Raw genomic sequence first — 21,619 nt, forward strand, 5'->3', positions numbered from 1 at the left:
AATTTAATTTCCGGGACCAAGTGGTTCTTGCTATCAAATAAATTAGAAACAAATCATATTTTCATGCTCAACGACAAAGCAATATGCAATTAGCTTATATATGTAGTGTATTTTTAAAAGTTTCGCTGATTTGGTTTCAGGAAAGAAGAGAAAAAACTGGTGTCATGAAGAAACAGCGGATGTAGAGACAATTCTGGGGAAAAATGTCATTTTTATTCTTGAAGAAATATTTCTTGGGATATAACATTTTCAAAGTTTCAAGGGGTAGCCAACAAAGGATTTAACCCTAGCGGATAGAAAAAACCAACGTGTTGCACCCACAACACTTGTCAGGAAGGCCAACCTAACGTTCCTACAGTGGTTAGGTTTCTAGGCAGCTTAGAACGTGTCCAAGATTAATTAGTACGTGGTCAAAATACAAAAAATAAAGTTGTATATTTTGATCCTTTTTTATTTACTGGGGCATCAAAAACCCCAATCTAGACCTTTATTTCTGGATGACGGTGCTCTTTCGTTTCAAACCCGAAAATGTAAGCTTAAAATGGTGCTTTTTATCATGGACATATGCAGGGGATGGGGGTAAGGTAAAAAGTGACCACGCTTTTGTAGCTCCGAAAGTAGAGCATGGCTACTGTGACTATAATCTGTATTTTGCTTTGCGTCAACCCGTTTTATTGCAAGTTGATTCGAATACTTTTTTCGGTTCTAATAAAAATTTCCGCCTAAGTCAATTGGCTTCTTTCGGAAAAATTATTTTTAATGAAGTTCCAAATAAGTATTACTTAAGTGGCTGGAATGTAGCTGCTTATTTTTGGGCAATTAGTAAAGGCTTATTTTCATCGATAATTACGTAAATAATTTTCCATCTACTTCACTTCAGGGCTGTCCGGTGAACGTGCAAATATTTAACCATATTTATTCCTTCTCTTTAATGCAGAACATGATCATGATAATTCGATCCAGATAACATGATAACATGGCTCAATTATCTGTCTCAGAAAGAAACTTTTTTAAACGTTTCATCAAAGTGCGTCTATTGAGGCATGCTTGGCAAAGAAAACAACGACGGGAACTCCTATATTAATTTTTTCCCAATGGGTCGTACAAATTTGGGAGAGGGCTCTAGTGTCATGTGCTCTTTTTAAGACCCATAAGGGATTGGATTAAAAACACAATACTTCACAAAAATTACATTTTTTTGTGTTTACGAACTTTAAAAGGGCGAGCCCCAATCTGGAAAAAAGTACTTTTTTTTGCAAATATCTAAACATAACGTCATGACATCATACTAACACAAGAAGAGCCAATCCTAGGGTTGTGGTTGCCCTAGCTCTACAAAAGAATATACGACATCATCACGGGTCAGACGTTATCGGGCACAGAAAAATCGATTTTTCATAATCTACCCTTGAATTGACAAATTCTAAAAAATCAAAACAACTTGAGCAAGCCAACAAACATAAGCAAAAATGGTAGCAAGTCACTTGGGAATAAATTGCGATAAGTAAAATTAGAAATATTGTCTCATTTTCGAAATAAGTTACTTTTAAAACAATTTTTTCACAGAAATATACTTTATTTTAAACCATTGTTTCAAATAAAAATCTTTTAAGACATAAAACGAAGATTCAGAGCAGAGCTGAACAGAAATCTCTCAGCAAAAGAAGAGAAGCACATATATGTGCATGATAGGCAAATGATATGCAAAATAGGCAAATGACTATCTCGTTTTGTCGAGAATTTGAGGGGGGGGGGAGCACCACCCTTGTTACAGTGATTTCTGTTGGTTTCAGTTTTGAATTCATTTCTTGTTGTAAGTATCATGGCTTTTTTTTTTCATGGTAATTCCTATTTATAAATTTTACATCAGTTAATTTAATTAAAAAAAAAGTATTTAATTAATTTAAGAGCATGATCTTTAAGTTTTTTAAGAATTTTTTTTTCATGTAATCATCACATGGTTTTTTTTTAAAAAACTCTACAGACATATCTAGACTATTTTGCCTATCATAGGCATGATAGGCAAAGAACCGGTGAACCGGTTCTTTGCCTATCTTTGGGCAAGGTTCTTTGGCTAGTTCTTTGGCTAGTGGTGGAAATAGATCAGAATTTTTTTTATCCCAGATCAGTTTGAAACTTACAACCGTGATCCCCAAGGCCGAACGAACCTAGCACACAAAAACAAAACAAAAAAATTCTCGGGCACGCCCACAGCTGTAAATGCCAAAAACTGTTTTCTTAATGCGTTTTGATTGCGACTACTAGAGGAACTCTAGTTTATCTTATAACTTTCAATTAAAGCTCCCATGGTACTTGCCAAATAACATTTGTTAGGTTCTAGGGAAAATAAACTACTACTAATAGTTGGATTGGTTTTACATTAAAAGTATGACTTACACTGGTAAGTCATACATTGACGGAGAGATGAAAAAAGAAATGGAGTTTTCTTGTATGTAGGTTCTAGGCTTATTCTCATCTCCCCCAGCCCTTGCGGAACTTTACACACAAAGGCATGATTAAGCAGCCAAAGGGAAAGCATGAGAAACGAGAAAAAAAGAAGAAAAGAAGAGGTTTTGCAATATTCTACCTACATTCTAAAATAAAGGGTGTTAAACATCCTACAGTATTTACTTTTATTTTGACCCCCCATCATTCACATAACATGATATGGCGGAGTAGAGAAAACGAAACACAAAGAAAACAGAAACACATGAACAAGGAACCAATTACTGCACTAACGCTTGTCATAGAAACGACATTTAGCCATAATAATAAAAAAAAAATTAGAATCAAGTATAAGTAATAGGCCTACTGCACTAAATATGGTCATGACAGATATACAAAAAGAAGAATCAAGTTTTCAGTCATACTTGGTAATTGATTGAGAAATTGCAAAATCAGGGTCAGTGAGTTTAAAAATCTTCTAATCAATGGAGAATTCCGATGTCAAGGTGGCAACCTCAGTGAATACTTAGCGAACCGAAAAGAATAGACCTGATTTTCAGGCAATAAGTTTTAGTAAACAACTCTCAAAACGGAGCAACATAAAATATACGAGGGAGGGCTACAGCATTGAAAAGGCTAGCTAATAATAGGCGGTTGAATCGAAATTTTGCAGCAACAATCAATGTATAAGAAGCATATGCGAGATGGTCTAGGAGCAGGGATTAGGTGTTGCGTATCGAGGAACCCATGGGTAGACCTAGATAAAAGAGGTGACCAAAGGCTCTAAAATCGGCATCGCCAAGCGCTATAACGGTGGCTCACTTTTCAAGTTAAAAAGCACTATTTTTGGATTATCAGTATTTAAGCGAAGGCCAAGTTTAAGATACTCCTGTTTACGCGTGACAAAACTCTCATTCATTCTTTTGAAGGTACGGATGAGATTTAAAACGCTATCTGTATAACAAACTACAGACAGATTCAATGACGACCAGAGATGTGAGACACTGGTCTTGAGCATTCAATGGGAGAAGAAACTGCTCCTTGACGTGTACCTTTCAAGACAGGAATGAGTTTTCTACCGGAAATAGGGGACATACTTTGATCCCGAGATGGTTCCAGGCGAAAGCATAATCGAGAGTACGTATCTTGAAGACAGGGTCCATGGAGCAATTCCGTGGACGGAAGCAGCTTTGAGGAGTATAACTGGATGGATGAGGGAATCAAAGGCGTGTCTGATATCGTAACTGGCGAGAACTAGGCATTCCCCTGAGTATTTGGCATCAATTAGTGCACTGGCTACAAGTGTGAGGGCAATAACATAGCCTATTCCCCGCTTGAAACCCGAACTAGTGAGGTGGAGTGTAACATGTCTGTTTAAGGTCTAATCGGAAAAGAAGCTTGATGACTCCGCAAAAGGAAGTCACAATCGTAACAGGTCGAAATGTTGAACATTCTGGGTTCGATCTTTCTTTTCTGAGAATTCAGATAAGGTCCCCGTACATTTTACTGGGTAAAAATCGTCTGCATTAAAAGTTCCAAGTGTAGTACTAATACCTCTCCAACAAACTTCACATATATAGCACATATATGGTTATTACCATTGGTTGATTTAGGCTTTAAATGCCTAATGATATTTTCAATTCACGATGTGCTAACAACGAACTCTCTGTTGAGACTGATAGCAAGGAAATTATGACTCACTTTGACAAACGAGTTCAAAGTGCTGATCAGGAGCAGCAAATTATGATTCATACTAGATACACCATTCCTCATCAGGAATGTCAGCCGCAGAGACAGATGAGGGAGACCTACTTTTGCAAGAGATAATTCTAAAATGGATGTTTCCAACATTTTGGTGTATCATACTAGATACACCATTCCTCATCAGGAATGTCAGCCGCAGAGACAGATGAGGGAGACCTACTTTTGCAAGAGATAATTCTAAAATGAATGTTTCCATCATTTTTAGCACGTGCCGAATTGGCGTTTAATAGTTCGGCACATATCCAGGAAAAATCTTGCGTCATTTTTTGAAAATTTGGTTGATCTTTCAAAAGGTGGAAAGGAGTCTGAACTCTAATCAGAATAAAACCTAGTTCAGCCTAGGAGGAATCACATAATTATTCTGTTCTTTAAAACCATGGAGTTGGAAAGAGTATGTAATAGGAAGAAGGTCAGATAATTGATAGTCAGAAATAACCATCAATAGTTCGCCGAAAAGTTTGTCGAATGCAACGGCATGATCTAGGTTAGAACTATATAAAATTGCTATCTTTCACGAGTACACTTAAATAATCGCTAAACATAACCACTATCATTGACGTACGAGCTGATTGATGATTCCCTTTTTCCGAGATGTTGCAATTAAAATCACCAACAATTATGCAGGGGAGACCAATTCACTTTAGTTTATCAAAACATGAACCAAGCTATTGAACAAAATCCGCATTAATGAAGATACAACTCTCAACCCTATTACAAGAAAACAATCATCCATCTCAAATAAACTAGAACATACATCTGAAACAGATGCTAGACTTCCCGATGGTCTACCCCTCCTACTTAAAATCTTAGCAGTCACACAGGTTGATGAAGCACCTTTTAAGTTAATTAAATTCACACTATGATTAGTAATAAAATGCTCTTAAACAAAAATAACAGAATATAAGGAAATAAGGTAATTTAGCAGCAGCAGTTTATTCAAAAAGGCTTAATCAATATTCCAAGACAAAAGGCTTAGCATCATGATCTAGTTTTTGATGGTTTACGGTTTTCGGGACAGTTTAAACTATAGCACGTATGACCTTCCACTTGACAAGTTGGAGTTTTCTTGTACGGGTGACTGGAGGTGGACTTGTGGTCAATTGCTCCGCATCTCGAATATAAGGTTGGCTTCGTGAAGTTTGCAGCGACATGGCGAGTCTCCTTGCAGTCAAAGCACAGGCAAGGAGAAAAATAAAGTATTGCATAGGAAGGCACTCATATCAAAATTTAATGGAGTCCTTTAGAAATCTACCGAGCTCGTTTCAAGACTTTGAACTCGTTTCGGGAGTTAACTTTGTTCACTCTTGATTTTCCACACTTTGCTGTTTTGGTGCAATTCGAAATAATTTTTTTTTAACTTTGGAGTAGTCCAGATCGTCAGGAGCCTGCTTAACAGCTGCAACAAAGACGGGTTCTTTAACTGATGCCTCTAGAGAGAGTTCAGAACACTTAGAGTAATCAACAATTTGGCTGGCAATATGTTTATTAGAAACGACAAGCTTCGCTTCCCCTTTGCTTCGGCAGAACTCGCTTATCCTTCCGTCAGCACTGGGACACAAACTATATATAAAGGTTTTTCTCTCTGATGGACTTTTCAAATCTTTGGAAGGGTTCTTGAAAACCATTTTTTTCAATCTTTAGGGTTACATGGCCAGCTTCGTGTTGCCCTATGTAGTAATATATTTTTCATTTCTGAGCAATCGACTAATTATTTCCACACTTGCAATAACTTACAGATATCTTACACTCCGTCAATACGCTCTGACTTCAACCCTCTGGTGGCTTGTAGCATGATTTGGAGCGCTCTCCCAGAGTCTAGACAGAGCTGCCCCTCGTTTGGTATCTTCAAAAAGTATGTTAGAGAATTTTTTGCTAATAGTGAAGTTTTACTGATGCCTCTAGAGAGAGTTCAGAACACTTAGAGTAATCAACAATTTGGCTAACAATATATTTATTAGAAACGACAAGCTTCGCTTCCCCTTTGCTTCGGCAGAACTCGCTTATCCTTCCGTCAGCACTGAGACACAAACTATCTATAAAGGTTTTTCTCTCTGATGGACCTTTCAAATCTTTGGAAGGGTTCTTGAAAACCACTTTTTTCAATCTTTAAGGTTACATGGCCAGCTTCGTGTTGCCCTATGTAGTAATATATCTTTCATTTCTGAGCAATCGACTAATTATTTCCACACTTGCAATAACTTACAGATATCTTACACTCCGTCAATACGCTCTGACTTCAACCCTCTGGTGGCTTGTAGCATGATTTGGAGCGCTCTCCCAGAGTCTAGACAGACTCCCCCTCGTTTGGTATCTTCAAAAAGTATGTTAGAGAATTTCTTGCTAATAGTGAAGTTTTACCCAGTCTTCCTAGAATTTGGTGTCTCCAAATTGGGTCTGCTGTTTATTTGTGTAGGTGGAATCGTTTACTACTCTCCTGCCTATCTTGGATTCACCAATTCACTCAATTCACCGCATAAGGGACTTATGAGGCAGAATTTGATTTATTTGGCTGTTCTTGCGGTTCATCTTGAGGCCATTTAGGAGAAGAAATAAAATTTTCAATTAAGATATCAGCTTTCACGACAGTTCTTTCACCATGGATACAACCATAGCGCGCACTGCCTTCCCCACAGTCGGAACTTCGCATGGGCTCATAATAACAAATTTAGGTATAGGGAGATTTTTCTTCGCATCTTTCAAGCGTGTTACCAGGCGGCTTGAAACATTCAGTTCAGCATCTAGAAGCTTTTTAGCTTGCAACATTACGTCGCAATTATAGTAAGCAACCGCTGTTTTTGCTATTAATTCAATTTTCACATAATCAGTCATCGATCTTTCCAGAAAACCTAAAACCAGGCTTACAACCAGCTTCTCGGTCACATTGCAGAAAAAATTGTAAAAAATTATAATTATTTTATCAACTGCAGTAGATACTCATTGCCATCTATTAATAGATAAAGTAGATGGGATACTCTTCTTACATACACCTTTATAAGAGAATGTGGAAATCTTAGCACTTTAAGCAGTTGGCAGTTTATTTTATTGACTGTAGTAGACATTCATTGCCATCTGTTAATAGATAAAGTAGATGGGAAACTCTTGTTTCATATACCTTTATTAGAGAATGTGGAAATCTTAGCACTTTAAGCAGTTGGGAGCTAACTTAAGCTTTAAAATGGAACTCCGAGCAAAGGGGTTCAATATAGGTATAAATTAACAGGTATAAAAAATTATAATTATTTCATTAATTGCACTATATGACTTGGTCTGGTAACGGCAATTATAGAACGTTATACAAGTTCACCCTTTGCGATAAAGAACGTGTCCACTAGGCATACATGAGAACGTTTTTCCATCTGAAGTACCTTTAAGGGGTATCTTTTAAGAGCTTAATTTTAATAATATAGAGTCCAACTCCAAATCAGAGCCAAGAAAATTTATGACAGAAAGAACTCCTTGTTTTAAATCAGCATGTAAATTGTTTTCTCTAACCTTTATCTTACCCTGATAAAACAACTCAACACACAGGCCCCCAAACACACACGAAAAAAAAGAGAATTAAAGAAAATAAAACATAAAATTCAATTCTACAGGATATCTATGATATCATATCTACAGCATATATTCTGCCTGTATATTGGAATATAGGTAGAAGATTCTGGAATTCCTTCTTTTCTTCATTCTTACTATTTGTCTTATTTTCCCTTTGACTGTTCAATTTTACAAGTAGAGATAATTTTTCGAGGGTGGGGATTTTCCACTGGACAAAGGGGAGGGGGGTATTAGCCGAACACTGAGGTTAAGATGCGGCCAATTTGCTAATGTCATATTCTTATCCATTATTATTGCTACTCTTATAGGAATTTTTAATCACCTTTTCAGCTTTTAAAAAAAGCTTTACAGTTACACATTTGTACGAAGCCTAAAATGGATTTTCCAGATTTACACAGATGTCTAGGAGAGACTTAGATTGAGGGTTGCACTGGACAAGAAAATTTGGATTTTAGCTTTAGCCTTTGCAGTAAGGCATAAAATGAGACAAAATTCTTCTTATCTCTTTGAGGAACGATGTAAACAGAATAACGGTGTGACTCACCCTTTATCAACAATTTCGTCTATGACTAGCATTATAGCATCAAGGTTGTCTATGAGATTCCTTTTTTCCACATTCTTGTGCAAAATTAGGCAGATGGATTCGTATACACAGTTCAAAACGTTTGACAGAAGCAGCTAAAACAGAAGCAATTTCAAATGGAAGGATAAACAATATAAAAAGAAACAAGTATATCTTTATTATGCTTATTAAAAGTCACAACTGTATTCAGAACAATATTAAAACATGAAAAGTCCCAATGACAGCAAGATAGCAGCATTTGTGCCCCCTCTTGGGCCATCTTAGCTCTTATCTAAAAACAACAGTTTTCTAATATTGTCTTTTGCTTGGTTGTAACAAAATTGAAAAACTGATGGGCACTATTACATTTTCGACTGTGTTGTGACGTAGAACGGTAAAAACAAATATGCAAAACTAGTTACTTAAATCTGACAACACTGTCATCAATAAAATTCAAATATTGACAATCTGTTGATTCCTAAAGACAACTACAAACCCAAAGACAGGCTGTACTTTCTTAAGCTGTTTGATGTCACGTGTTTTAGCTTATCTTTTCCTGTTTCATCCCCGTGTAACTTTTTTTGACTTGGCACCACCTATACAAAAGGCATTATTACATTTTCGACAGTGTTACCACACTGAATTGTGAAAATAAACCTGCAAAACTAGCTCCTTCAGACTGAATACGCTTTCGTCCATAAAATTGAAAGATTAATAATCTTTGATTCCAAAAGAGAATTACACATCCGAAGACAAACTGTACCTTCTTAAGCTGATGTCACGTATTTCAGCTTATTTTTTTGCTATTTCCTCCCCTGTGTAATTTTTATTTTTTGATTTGGCACCCCCTATATACAAAATTATAAACTTTTATAGGCATTACCACTGTTTCAGCAGTGTTGCCACATTGAACAGTGGAAGTAGGTAATCTAAACCAGTTACGTAATCTGACGACGCTTTCAGTAACTCTAGGAACTCCCCTTCATAGATTAATAGATAACCTAGGGACCAGCATAGATTTATAAATACATAGCTCCGGTACAAACTATTTTCTATTTCAGTAAAGTTGTAGCGTTTCGTGCCATGGTTTTGCATTAACTATATTAAGGGGGCGTTAAATACAAATATTAACAATCTTTTGATTCCCAAAGACAAGCTGAACCTTCTTAAGATTTTTAATGCCACATGTTTTAGCTTATTTTTTGCTGTTACGTCCCCTGTGTATTTTTTTTAATTTGGCACTCCCTACAAAATTATAAACTTTTATAGGCATTACCAATTTTTCAGCAGTGTTGCCACATTGAACCGTGAAAATAGGGATTCAAAACCAGTTACGTAATCTGACGACGCTTTCAGTAACTCCCCTTCATAGATTAATAAATACATAGCTCCGGTACAAACTATTTTCTATTTCAGTAAATTTGTAGTGTTTCGTGCCATGGTTTTGCATTAACCATATTAGGGGGGCGGTAAATACAAATATTAACAATCTTTTGATTCCCAAAGACACGCTAAACCTTCTTAAGCTTTTCTTTTGCTGTGTCACCCACGTAATTTTTTTTTTGATTTGGTGCCCACTACTATCATAATAACATAATACGACTACCACGACAACCGCATATAGCGTTTTTATGGCACTTGGTATTAACCAAGTGACATTGTTAAGTGGACGGTTAAATCGGAAAAATTCGAAAAAAGAAGTATTTTTAACTTACGAACAGGTGATCAGATCTTAATGAAACTTAATATTTAGGTTGATATTGTCTCTCAGAGCTCTTATTTTAAATTCCGACTGGATCCAGTGACATTGGGGGGAGTTGGGGAGCCTAAAATCTTGTAAAACGCTTAGAGTAGAGGGATCGAGATGAAATTGGTGAGAAAAATAAACACAAGTCCTAGATACGTGATTGACATAACCAGAACGGATCTGCTTTCCTTGGGGGAATTAGGGGGAGGGTTGATTCTGAAAAATTAGAAAAAATGAGGTATTTTTAACTTACGAAGAAGTGGTCGGATCATAAGAAAATTTCATATTTAGAAGGACCTCGTAACTCAGATCTCTTATTTTAAATCCCGGCCGGATCCAGTGTCATTGGAGGGAGTTGGAGGGGGGGGGAAATCTTGGAAAACACTTAAAGCGGAATGATCAGAATGAAACCTGGTGGGAAGAATAAGCGCAAGTCCAAGATACGTGACTGACATAGCCGGACCGGATCCGCTCACTTTGGGGGAGTTGGGGGGGGGGAGCAATTCGGAAAAATTCGAAAAAATAAGGTATTTTCAACTTACGAACGGACGATCCAATCTTAACGGAATTTGATATTAGGAAGGATCTTGTGCTTTTGAGCTTTCATTTTAAATCCCAACCAGATCCAGTGATATTGGGGGGAGTTGAGGGGGAAACTGGAAATCTTGGAAAACGTGAAAATTGAGGTGAACAATTCATAATATTAAAAAATCGTGAAAATTGATCACCCATTCATAAGATGAAGATCTTATGAATGGGTGATCGGATCTTATGAAACTTGATATATAGAAAGTTCTTACGTCTCAGATGCTCTATTTTCAATTTGAATCGGATCCAGGGACACAGGGGCTGCAGGGGAGAAACAGAAATCTTGGACACCGGAAGTCTTGGAAAACGCTTAGAGTGGAGAGATCGGAATGGAACATGATGGGAAGAATAAGCACAAGTTCTAGATACATGATTGACATAACTGGAACGCATCCGCTCTCTTTTGGGGGAGTTTCTGCTGGAGGTCCTTGGACAATAAAAAATTGGTAGGCGTGTCAGGGACCTGACAAATTGACTTGATAATAGTCGTTTCCCCGATTCCACCATCTGGGGAGCTGGAGGGAGAGGGAAAAAAAATTAGAGGTATTTTTAATTTATGAATGGGTGATGGGATCTTAATGAAATTTGATTTTTAGAGGGACCTCGTGTCTCAGAGCTCTTGTTTTGAATCCCGACCGTATCCTGTGATATTGTGGGATTTGGAGGTGGAAAAAGGAAATCTTGGAAAATGCTTAGAGTGGAGAGATCGGGATGAAGCTTGGTAGGAAGAATAAGCCCAAGTCCTAGATACTTGATCGACATAATCGGACTTAATACATCCTCTTTGGGGGAATTAGGGAGGGGTTTTAATTCGGAAAAATAAGAAAAATTGAGGTGTTTTTAATTTAAGAACAGGTGACCAGATCTTACTGAAATTTAATATTAGAAGAAACTTATGTCCCAGGGGTCTTATTTAAGATCCCGACCACATCTGGTGATATTGGGGGGAGTCGGAGGGGGGGACCGGAAATCTTGGATGGTGGGTATAATAAGCAAATGTCATAGATACATGACTGACGTAACTAGACTGGATTTGCTCTCTTTGGGGGAGTTAGGGGGTGCAGTGCTTTGGTGAGTTCGGTGCTTCTGGACGTGCAAGGACGACATCGAGTGGTAGGCGTGCCAGGGACCTGCAGAGATTGTCTTGATAAAGTTTTATTCCCGATTTGAATATCTGGGGGGCTGAAGGGAGAGGAAAAATTAAAAATAATGGGGCATATTTAATTTACGAGTGGGTGATTGGATCTTCCTGAAATTTAATATTCAGAAGGACCTCGTGTCTCAGAGCTCTTATTTTAAATCTCGTCCGGCATTAAGCTTCTGATTTTCTTTTTAAATCAATCTATTGATTCTTAGAATTCTGCTAGAGCTCATGCCACATGAGCTCTTGGCTCTTCCGACCTCGTCACAAGTGCCATATGAGCTCTTCTTTTTATTGAAAATGTACTTCAGAAATTTCTCACCTTTTTAAGATGTATATTCACGGTTGTGAATGTTTCCTCTTAATCAATTCAAGTAATCACACAATATTTTCCCCATCCTTGGTAATTAATTTTGGTATGATAAGTTAATCAGCCTTGGTTAGTTTTTTTTTCGGAAAAAGGAAGAGAATACAAAGTAAATGACGAAGCATTTGTCTGACTCATTAGAAGCCAAATATTACAAGCTAAAAACTTCGAAAAAAATAAATAAGATTTCGAAAAAAAAGAAAAAAGACGGAAGATAGAAATCCATAGAATCTCCTGAAAAAAAAGGAATTAATTTTTAAAACTCTAAGATTAAAGATTTTCATTGCAGAGGCGAAGAAATTGGCCTAAAGGGCTTAATAATACGCCTTTATCTAAAAATAAATGTCCTGCTTTTCATATTAAACCAAATAAAACAGTTATTACTAAAATACAAGCAAAAGATATCAGCCTTCCCTTAAACCTCGTTGCTAATCTGAAAGCACTTGAGTTTATTCTCTTCAAGTAGCAAACGAAAATATTCATCTTTAAATTTAGTTATTTTGAGACACTTAACTTGTTTGATTTCGAATCATCAATTAGTAACCGGTTATATGTTATTCTTCATAGTTGCAGCAACAGCTGCAGCCTAATAAAACACAAATCATGCCGCATAGTAAACAAAACTTAACAAGAGCTAAGAGCTCATATGGAACTTGTGACGAGGTCGGAAGAGCCGAGAACTAAGAGCTCATATGGCATGAGCTCTATCAAAATTATAAGAATCAATAGATTGATCTAAAAGGAAAATCCAAGGCTTAATGCCGGTCAGGATTTAAAATAAGAACTCTGAGACACGAGGTCCTTCTAAATATCAAATTCATGAAGATCCGACCACCCACTCGTAATTTAAAAATACCTCTTTTTTTCTAATTTTTTTCGAATTAACCATCAGTGTTGCGCCATTGGATCCCATCTCCATTAAAAGCCATTTAGCTCATTTCTCTCATTACAGCCCTTGAAAGGTGGATTGACCCACGTTTTTAGCAAACCCAAGTCTTTAAGATACGGGCAGTCAGTCGGGTACACAGAACAATATGTAGGCAATTTTTATGGGAAACATCTAGTTTCCCAACTAGAAATACTCCTCTGTTTTTCTGCACCCTACCTGACCACTGTCATCACTCTAGCTTCCAATATTCTAATCTTGATGCGCAAGCTTATCTTCCTATTCTTCTAAACTTTTTTCAACTGTGAAAAAAACATCCTGAGTCTTGGCTATTCTACTCTTAACATTTCATTGCCCCCGCTCTCTTTACTAATAATCCTACCTCGATAAGTGAAGCTGTCCACTTGATCCATCTCTCTGCTATTCAATACCACCTCTTCACCTTCACTTATTCCTAGTCTTAGCGACTTAGTCTTCTTAACATTAATTTTTAAGCCAATTCTTACACCATGAAGTCGCAAAACCTTATTAACGAAAACGGCTACTACCCTCATTTCCTACCTTAAATCAGCAATTTTATTCTCGTAAATAGTCTTAATTACTGTAACGTAGTTTACTACTTTAAAATAGTTTAATTACTTTAACAAGAATAGGACCTTTGATAAAGCTCTTCTATCAGCTACATCCAACGCTTGTTCAAAACATATAAAACTGAGGTCTAAAGGGGTTTGACGACTCAAAAACTTATCAGTTATTAATATTAGAGTAAAAATTGGGTCGGCGTATCCTCCCCCTTCCTAAAATCACTTAAAACTTCTCTTAAAACTTCTATCTACAACATCCCTTAGTCTGAAAATACCATAATACTAAGCAATTAACTTCCTACAGAAACCAAGCTAATTCCTGAATAATAAATACACTTACTTTTATCAGATTTCTTGATTAAAACCACCAGTTTTAGTGAAACATCGAAGTACTAGGTTGAAGAAATTTGACAGATTAGCAGCACCTCCTTCACGCACAAATCGTTTTTCCAACTCATTCATCCCTTTCTTTGTATCAAAGTATAACAATTGTTGATTTTAAAATATTTGTCTTCTGATTTTTTTTGTCGTTTGATTTAATCCTTTTTTCTTTTTTGTAAGCACAAGCGCCATTTAGTTTTATGACTACGAGAGATTGTGCAAATAAAACCTATTCTATTCCTATTCTATTCTATTCTTAAAAGTTCTATCTACAACATCCCTTAGTCTAAAAATACCATAATACTAAGCAATTAACTTCCCACAGAAACCAAGCTAATTCCTCTATAATAAATACACTTAGTTTTATCTACATTTCTTATAAAGAGGCTGAATAAGATTTTTCGTAAAATCGCTATGTACTTCCTCCTTTTCAAAAATAATCTTCAGTAACTTATCTCTCATTTCATAAACACCATTAAAAAAAAAACTCATTTACCACACTACCAGCACCTTAGGCCTTATTATTATTTATTCCTTTTAGTACTATCACTAACTCTTCCAAACAAAATAAATCTTCATTCACCTCCAAATGTCACAAACTTTTTCATTCTTTTCAATTTCTTTCCCTGTAACTCTATTACGGTTTAATACATTCTCAAAAAGTTCTGCCTTTCTCTCTTTGATTCTTCGCTTTTCACTGATTGTAGCGCCTTTCCTACCTTTAACTGGGACAAGTCCACATTGACTTCACAATTCCTTCACGATTTATTGACTCAGCATTGAATCTCCAGTTCCCACCTGCTTAATTCATATATTAATGCTTTCTCGACTTTCTTTACATTCCACTTATTTTCGTATGATCAATCACCCAAACAATTCGTGTACAAGCCCTTTCCCCATTCTCTATTAATCATAAAGCATTTTCATCGATATTCTTAGCCTCATTTCTAACTTTCTTCATTAAAACACCATCAGCGATTTTACAAACTATTTTCCTAAAATCATTCCATCCATCTTCTACTTTGTTCGACACATACCCTCTTCTACACTCTCAAGTTTCGTATTCAACTGTTCCTGGGGATTCTCATATAGAAGTATACTAACATCAAAGCCTCCCCGAACGTAGTTTCCCTTCACAAATTTCAGCTTTTGATTAACTCTAAACATTACTATATGATGATCTATACTTTTAACATCAATAACAGAGCTCCTACATTACCCATTATCTTGTATCAATCCTGGCAGTCTTCGGTTTAATATGGCAAAATCAATAAGGTTTAGCTGCCTTACGATCTTGTGAATACTATGTTAACTTTTGGCCATTTTATGACCAAATATTGTATTGTTTATAACTAGATTGTTAGACCTACAAAATTACAGCAGTCTGTAACCATTACTGTTTTCTTTTCCAACTCCAAAGTTATCTAGGCTAGGATAACAGCTATCCCTACATCTACTGACCTTGGCATTAAATTCTCCTAATGAAAATACCATATTCCTACCCCTGGAACCCTGTCTGTTTGTTCCTGTGGCTGTAAGCAAAATTCGTCTGAGTCACTACTACCTTCATTAGTCAGTTCTAGTGGACTACTATGACTGAGGCCCTACACTTCTTAGTCATAAAATAAGTCACTAGCAACCTTTTATTAATGTCCTCCCCAACTAAACAAGACTTTCCAGCTTCCTTGTTCATCATGAGCCCTACTCTCTGCCTTTGCACCCAATAATTCTTGATCGAGCAAAAAAAATCTATACAATCTCATTTCATGTTTCCTGCCCCAGGGATATGAGTTTCTTAAACAATGATAAGTCCAGTTTGAAGCGACTTAATTCGTCAAGATGTCGATATGATAGTTATTTTTAAACGTTGTAACATTCCAAGCTGTAATTTTTTTGTTACTTAAATCACTGAAATTATTTTGGCCTCAGGAAAAGAAATGGTCCCAGAATCAGTGCAGGACGGAAGCTAACACATCTCCTCAAATCTACATGAAGTACTTAAGCTGGGTTAGAACTGGTCAGTAGGAAGTCCCTGGGACCTCCAGTTGAATATAGGCTTTGTGCAAAAATATACCAGTAACTGGTAATTTATGAGCATTGCATTTAGTAATTATGGGTGTTAGATTATGTGTCGTTTAAAACACATCCCTAAAATGGCGGCAATAGCCAGGCGGTAACAGGTGCATTACCTGACTTTACAGACTCTTACTTTAAACTAGATCGATGCCCAATACCTAGGGTATTATTTTAATTACTGGACAAAGATCATTTGCCTAACTTTTGTCATTATATTTTAATACACCTCCCTTTCGTTTTCATAACCCTTCTGTCACGTATTTGGAACTCAGATTTACTTGAGCTAACAAGCCTTTGCTTTAATTATTTCGATTAAGATGTAGCCTAGCTTTTGAAGCTCAGAAAGTATTAGGTAATTGGTTTATAACAGTCATTAACTAGTCAATGAGGTTTATTAATTAATTAGGTAATAGTTTAATTAGGTAATTATCCACTTGTTTAATAGGTAATTATTTTAGAAGGACTAAGCTAAGAAATGTTCTTCAGCTTTAATTTCCTAAGTTAGGTTCGTGATAATGTGTGTTAAGTGATTAGAAATTTCCTTTGTAGACTGTTATTTTTTTTTGCTTAAGTGTTTTGCCACTTTGTTTGAATTTCGCTTAATCTTCCTCTTTTCTTTGGTTTTAAAGAATCACAGAAAGATCTTTGTGTAAAAGCCTTAGAGAGACAAACATATATTTCAACTTTTTATACTTTTGACAAAAATTCGTTATTTGCAATCTTTTTCGAATTTGTTAATATTACGCAACACAACGTCTTTTCGTGGGCATTTCCATAAACGTATGTCAAACTACGAATCCCACTGCACGTGTGCAAAACATGACCAACAATTTTGTTATTAAAAGATTGTAACCCCCCCCCCCCACCATATTCCAATGTCAAATCCAGCTTATATCCTACCCTTGTTTGCTTTATCACGCGTGTATACATTACGAACCTAATATTAAACCAAGATTCTTCGGGCCTAATGTTAAACCAAAAACACTCATTTAATGCGCTCGGTTGGATGCTTTTGCATCCAACAAAAGGCTCGTTCTGCACTGCACACTGGCTGTATATTGGAAGCCAAAGGTTCGTTCTCGTTTTTAGTTTATTGACTAAGCGTTTTATCACATTTCAAAATTTTATTCTTCAATCAAGTACAAAATACAAAATAAAGTATTCATAAACTTTAGCGTGGAGAGATAGGTATTAAGGAGAAGGCAGCCCTCCTCATATACGAAATAATTTCTGTTCGTTTTAGGTTTTAATGTTGCTCCTTATTTTCAGTTGGAAAAACTTGTTGTTTTTTAACTAAATTGCTAATCGTTTTTAAAATAATACCAGGAAACCTCCCCCCTTCTCCACAAAAAATTTTCTCTCCCCATGGAAAATTGCTCCCACGTAATAACCCCCTAACACATGGAAAATTAGGCCTGACTATCCATTCCTCGCTGAAAATCGCCCAGAAAACTTCTTGTAAACAGTCCCACCTAACAGTCCCGTTTTTAAAATAATACCAGGAAACCTCCCCCCTTCTCCACAAAAATTTTTCTCTCCCCATGGAAAATTGCTCCCACGTAATAACCCCCTAACACATGGAAAATTAGGCCTGACTATTCATTCCTCCCTAAAAATCGCCCAGAAAACTTCTTACAAACAGTCCCACCTGAAAAATTCTTCTTACCATGCTTATATTTGAAAAATAATTTCATTTCTGGTCTTTTTTCAATCATGCCGGAAATCCCTCCCCCCTCCGTAGAAATTTTTTCCTGGAAATAGCACCTCTTCCCTCGTAGAAAGTTGCTCCTACGGACAATTCTTCATGAAGAATTTCCTCCATGGAGAATTTTTCGATGAAAATTCCCCCTCTCCACGGATAAATTTTCCCGACATTTCTAAACCTGTTGAAAATTCCCCCCACCCAACAATGCTCTGGAATATACCCGCATGTAAAATTGAATCGATGAAGGGAAAGTAGGACAAATAAAAAGAACTTCATATAGGAGAATCCTGCCAAATTCCTCCAATGTAGAATTTTCCCTGGGAAGTTCACCCCCGAAAACTTCTCTCCCTACGGAAAACTCTCCCTGTGTAAAATGTCCCCAGAAAATTCACCCCACTCCAAAACATATTTCTATACTTTCCTAAAACAAACACTATGAGCAAACAATGGAAAACTTTCATAACTTACATCCCTTTCCCCAGGAGTTTTGGGGGGAGAGGGGGGGGGGTCATTTATCTCCAAAAGCATAACCATTGGACTTTTCAACTACGCCGCTGAACAAAATGGCGACCTCAGAATTTCGATCCGATGACATTGGGGGAAAAAGGGACATGGGAGGTGGACTGGTTATCCTCCAATGTTTTTAGTCACTTAAAAAGGGTACTAGGACTTATTGAATAATTATTGAATAATTTTATGATGTCTCTCACGAAGTCGTACTTTGATCAGAAACACACTGAGCTTATGACGAAGATTCTTATCCTGGAAAAGGGGATTGAGGCTTTGCGAAATGAGAATTTGGAACTCAAAGAAGAAAATACGGTTCTCAAAACCGAAGTAGTAAATCTAAAAAAGTCTTGTCTTCAAGTTGAACTTGTTTCAAAAAGACAGAATATTCTACTTCACGGTATACCAGCTGTTCAAGGAGGTAACTCAGAAAATGCTACTCGTGAGTTTCTCTCTGAATTAGGAGTCAGTAACGCAAATTCAATGCCCTTCGTCAAGTGCTATCGTTTGAATGGAAATAAACCACCAGGCTCTAATACTAGGGCAACGTCTAGGACTACACTAAAAGCCGGGCCAGTTTTCGTGACTTTGGCTAACTTAGCAGATAAAGACGCTATTATGAAAAATTGTGGTAGGCTGAAGGGATCTGGAAAAAGTATCACTTCCGATCTCCCGCGTGAATTGGCACGTCGTAGAAAAGAACTGCTATCTTTCGGCTATAATCTGCGTACGTCATCTGACACTTCAACTAGAGTTGCTGAAACCCGAGTAATAACGAAAGGGATTAGTGTATGGATTGAAGCGAAAAAGTCTTCAAAGAGTAAGACTTGGTTGCGAATAGAGGACTCATGTTTTGATCCCTTTAAACTATCTAGTAATGCGACCTCTGTGGTTCCCTCCCCCGCTGTGATAGTCGGAGGTGATGAGTAATATGTGTGATTTGTTCATTTTTTTTTAGTGATTTGTTTGATGTTTGTTAGTTGTTGTTGTTTTGGTTTTTTTTTTTCGTAAGTTATGATATATAAATTTTTCTCCTGGATTGGGAGATTTAGTTATGTTTTTGTTGTTTTTCATTTTGTATACAAGTTTTTTTCTTATTCAAGTTTTCTGTTTTTGGCCTTTATTTTTTCTGTTTCAGTTTCTTTTTTCACAAAAAATGAGTTCATCGTTCTGTTTGCCTAGTTGCTGTCCACATGTCATTGTTATGAAGATGCCAAGCTGGGTGGTGGGTGGCGCATGATGGATCATAGTTTGTATTTTTTTTTTTTTAATTTGTCTGACTCTAGTTTGGGTGACATCTCCTCCTTGGGTGAGCGACTATCTCATCTTCAAAATAACCCAATTGATATTCTTAGTTTGATAAATAATTCAGTAGGTCAGTCTAACAAATCACCATCAAATCCCCATTTTTCAGTTAGTAGTAAATACGTATCTGATTTAGATCGAGTATCCAAACGAGATGGTAGATTCTCTGTACTTCAGCTTAATGTTCAGGGTCTTTGCTCTTCGTTTGATGAGTTGAAAAAAATAGTGCGTAGTGGCCACCCTGACTTCATTGGTCTTTGTGAGACTTTCCTTGATTCAAAAAACGAATCTCTATTGCATCTCCCTGGGTACAAGATGGAATATTAGAATCGAAGTAGGATGGCTAAAGGTGGCCTTGCTGTTTATGTTTCGGAATGTCTTCCGTACTCTGTTAGACATGACCTGTCAAGAAATGAAGAAGGAATTTTTGAATCCATATTTATTGAGATTAAAACCCAAGCTAAAGCTTTGATTGTTGGTAATATATACCGGTCTCCTAGTGGGTCTGTTCCCTCTTTCCTTCAGATTCTTGATGAGGTCTTGGAAATAATCCAACTTCATTCATGTGAACTTGTAATTATGGGCGACTTCAACCTTAATTTGTGTGACCGGAGGTCATCCTCGTCCTTGGATTTTCTTTCGACAATGCTCGCTTGTGGAACACTACCTTCTGCATGCATTCCAACTCGCATAACTAACACTACCGCTTCTTTGCTTGATAATATTTTTTCATCTTTGACGTTGGTGCGAAATTCTATATTGATGAGTGATATCTCAGACCATTTTCCTGTTTTTTCCATGTATGATTTTTCCGATTCGTTGCCAAGGAGGAGCCAAGAAGCAGGTTTTTCCTCTTTAAAATTTAATGATCAGGACTTGCACATTCTTAGGTCACGGTTGGCAGGTTGTTCGTGGAGTATTTCTAAAAATGGATCTGACATAGATTCTTTGTTTAATTCATTTTATGATTCTTTGAAAGATGTTATCTTTGATATATGTAATGCACCCCAGTCGAATCCAGCATCGAAAAGAACAACCCCTTTGAATCCTTGGATGACCCCTGGACTTCTTAAAAGTTGGAGGAAGAAAAATTATCTTTGGAAGGCTTACAGGTGCTCTAAGCCATTTTCGCGTGATTCCCGGCTTCAACTTTTCAAAGCTTATAGAAGAGTTTACAATTCGCTTTGCCGAAGGGCTAAATCGTTATTTTATCATAGAAAATTCTCTGCGTGCGGTAAAGACATTAGGAAGACATGGCAAGTAATCAATTCTGTTATCAGGCCATCTTTTCTGCCTCCTTCTGTCCCTTCAAGTGTTGTGATTGACGGGAAAAATGTAGAGGGTGAGCTAAAAGTTCAAGATGCGTTTACTTCCTATTTTGCTAATATCGGCAAAACTACAGCCTCTTCTGTAAGTCCTTCTTCTTCTCTACCTGATTTTAGGTCTTATCTAGGACCACCTTGTCCTAAATCAATGGCATTGGAACCTGTCTCTGAAGCTGAAATAGCCAGAATTGTCAATTGTTTGAGAGGTTCTTCATCCTCTGGCCCAGACCGTATTCCGACTAAGGTTGTCAAGTTCATTCTTCCTGTCATTGTGTGTGCCCTCACGAGACTTGTCAATCTTTCTTTTGAAAATGGTGTCTTCCCAAGTGCTCTAAAGCGTGCTCGTGTTATCATCCTTTTTAAAGGTGGATCAAGGAATGATCCTGCAAATTATCGTCCCATATCTCTTTTATCAGTGTTTAGTAAAATTTTTGAAAAAGCTATGCTTTCTCGACTTCTTGATTTTCTTAATTCTAAACTCTTTTTTCATGATTTTCAGTTTGGTTTTAGGGCCAAACATTCAACTGAGCATGCATGTGCAACTCTCTTGAATTATTTAAATTCAGCTCTTGACTCTGGTTTGATACCTGCTGCTCTTTTTCTTGATGTTCGAAAAGCGTTTGACTCATTAACACACAAGATTCTTCTTCTGAAAATGTCCCATATTGGTATAAGAGGGAATGC

The 21,619-nt window shown here is 36.8% G+C and overlaps 1 protein-coding gene across 3 annotated transcripts in view; it reads right to left on the reverse strand.

The window, feature by feature from the left end:
* LOC136026851 (coatomer subunit zeta-1-like) overlaps positions 1-21,619 on the reverse strand; it is a 48,009-nt gene that overhangs the window by 6,826 nt on the left and 19,564 nt on the right. For all 3 annotated transcript variants that reach the window (XM_065703570.1, XM_065703571.1, XM_065703572.1), the window contains exon 3: positions 8,306-8,439. In XM_065703570.1, coding sequence (XP_065559642.1) covers positions 8,306-8,439 — 134 coding nt within the window. The remainder of the gene's footprint in view (positions 1-8,305; positions 8,440-21,619) is intronic.

Source organism: Artemia franciscana, chromosome 5 (genome assembly GCF_032884065.1).
Source record: "Artemia franciscana chromosome 5, ASM3288406v1, whole genome shotgun sequence".
NCBI lineage: Eukaryota > Metazoa > Arthropoda > Branchiopoda > Anostraca > Artemiidae > Artemia > Artemia franciscana.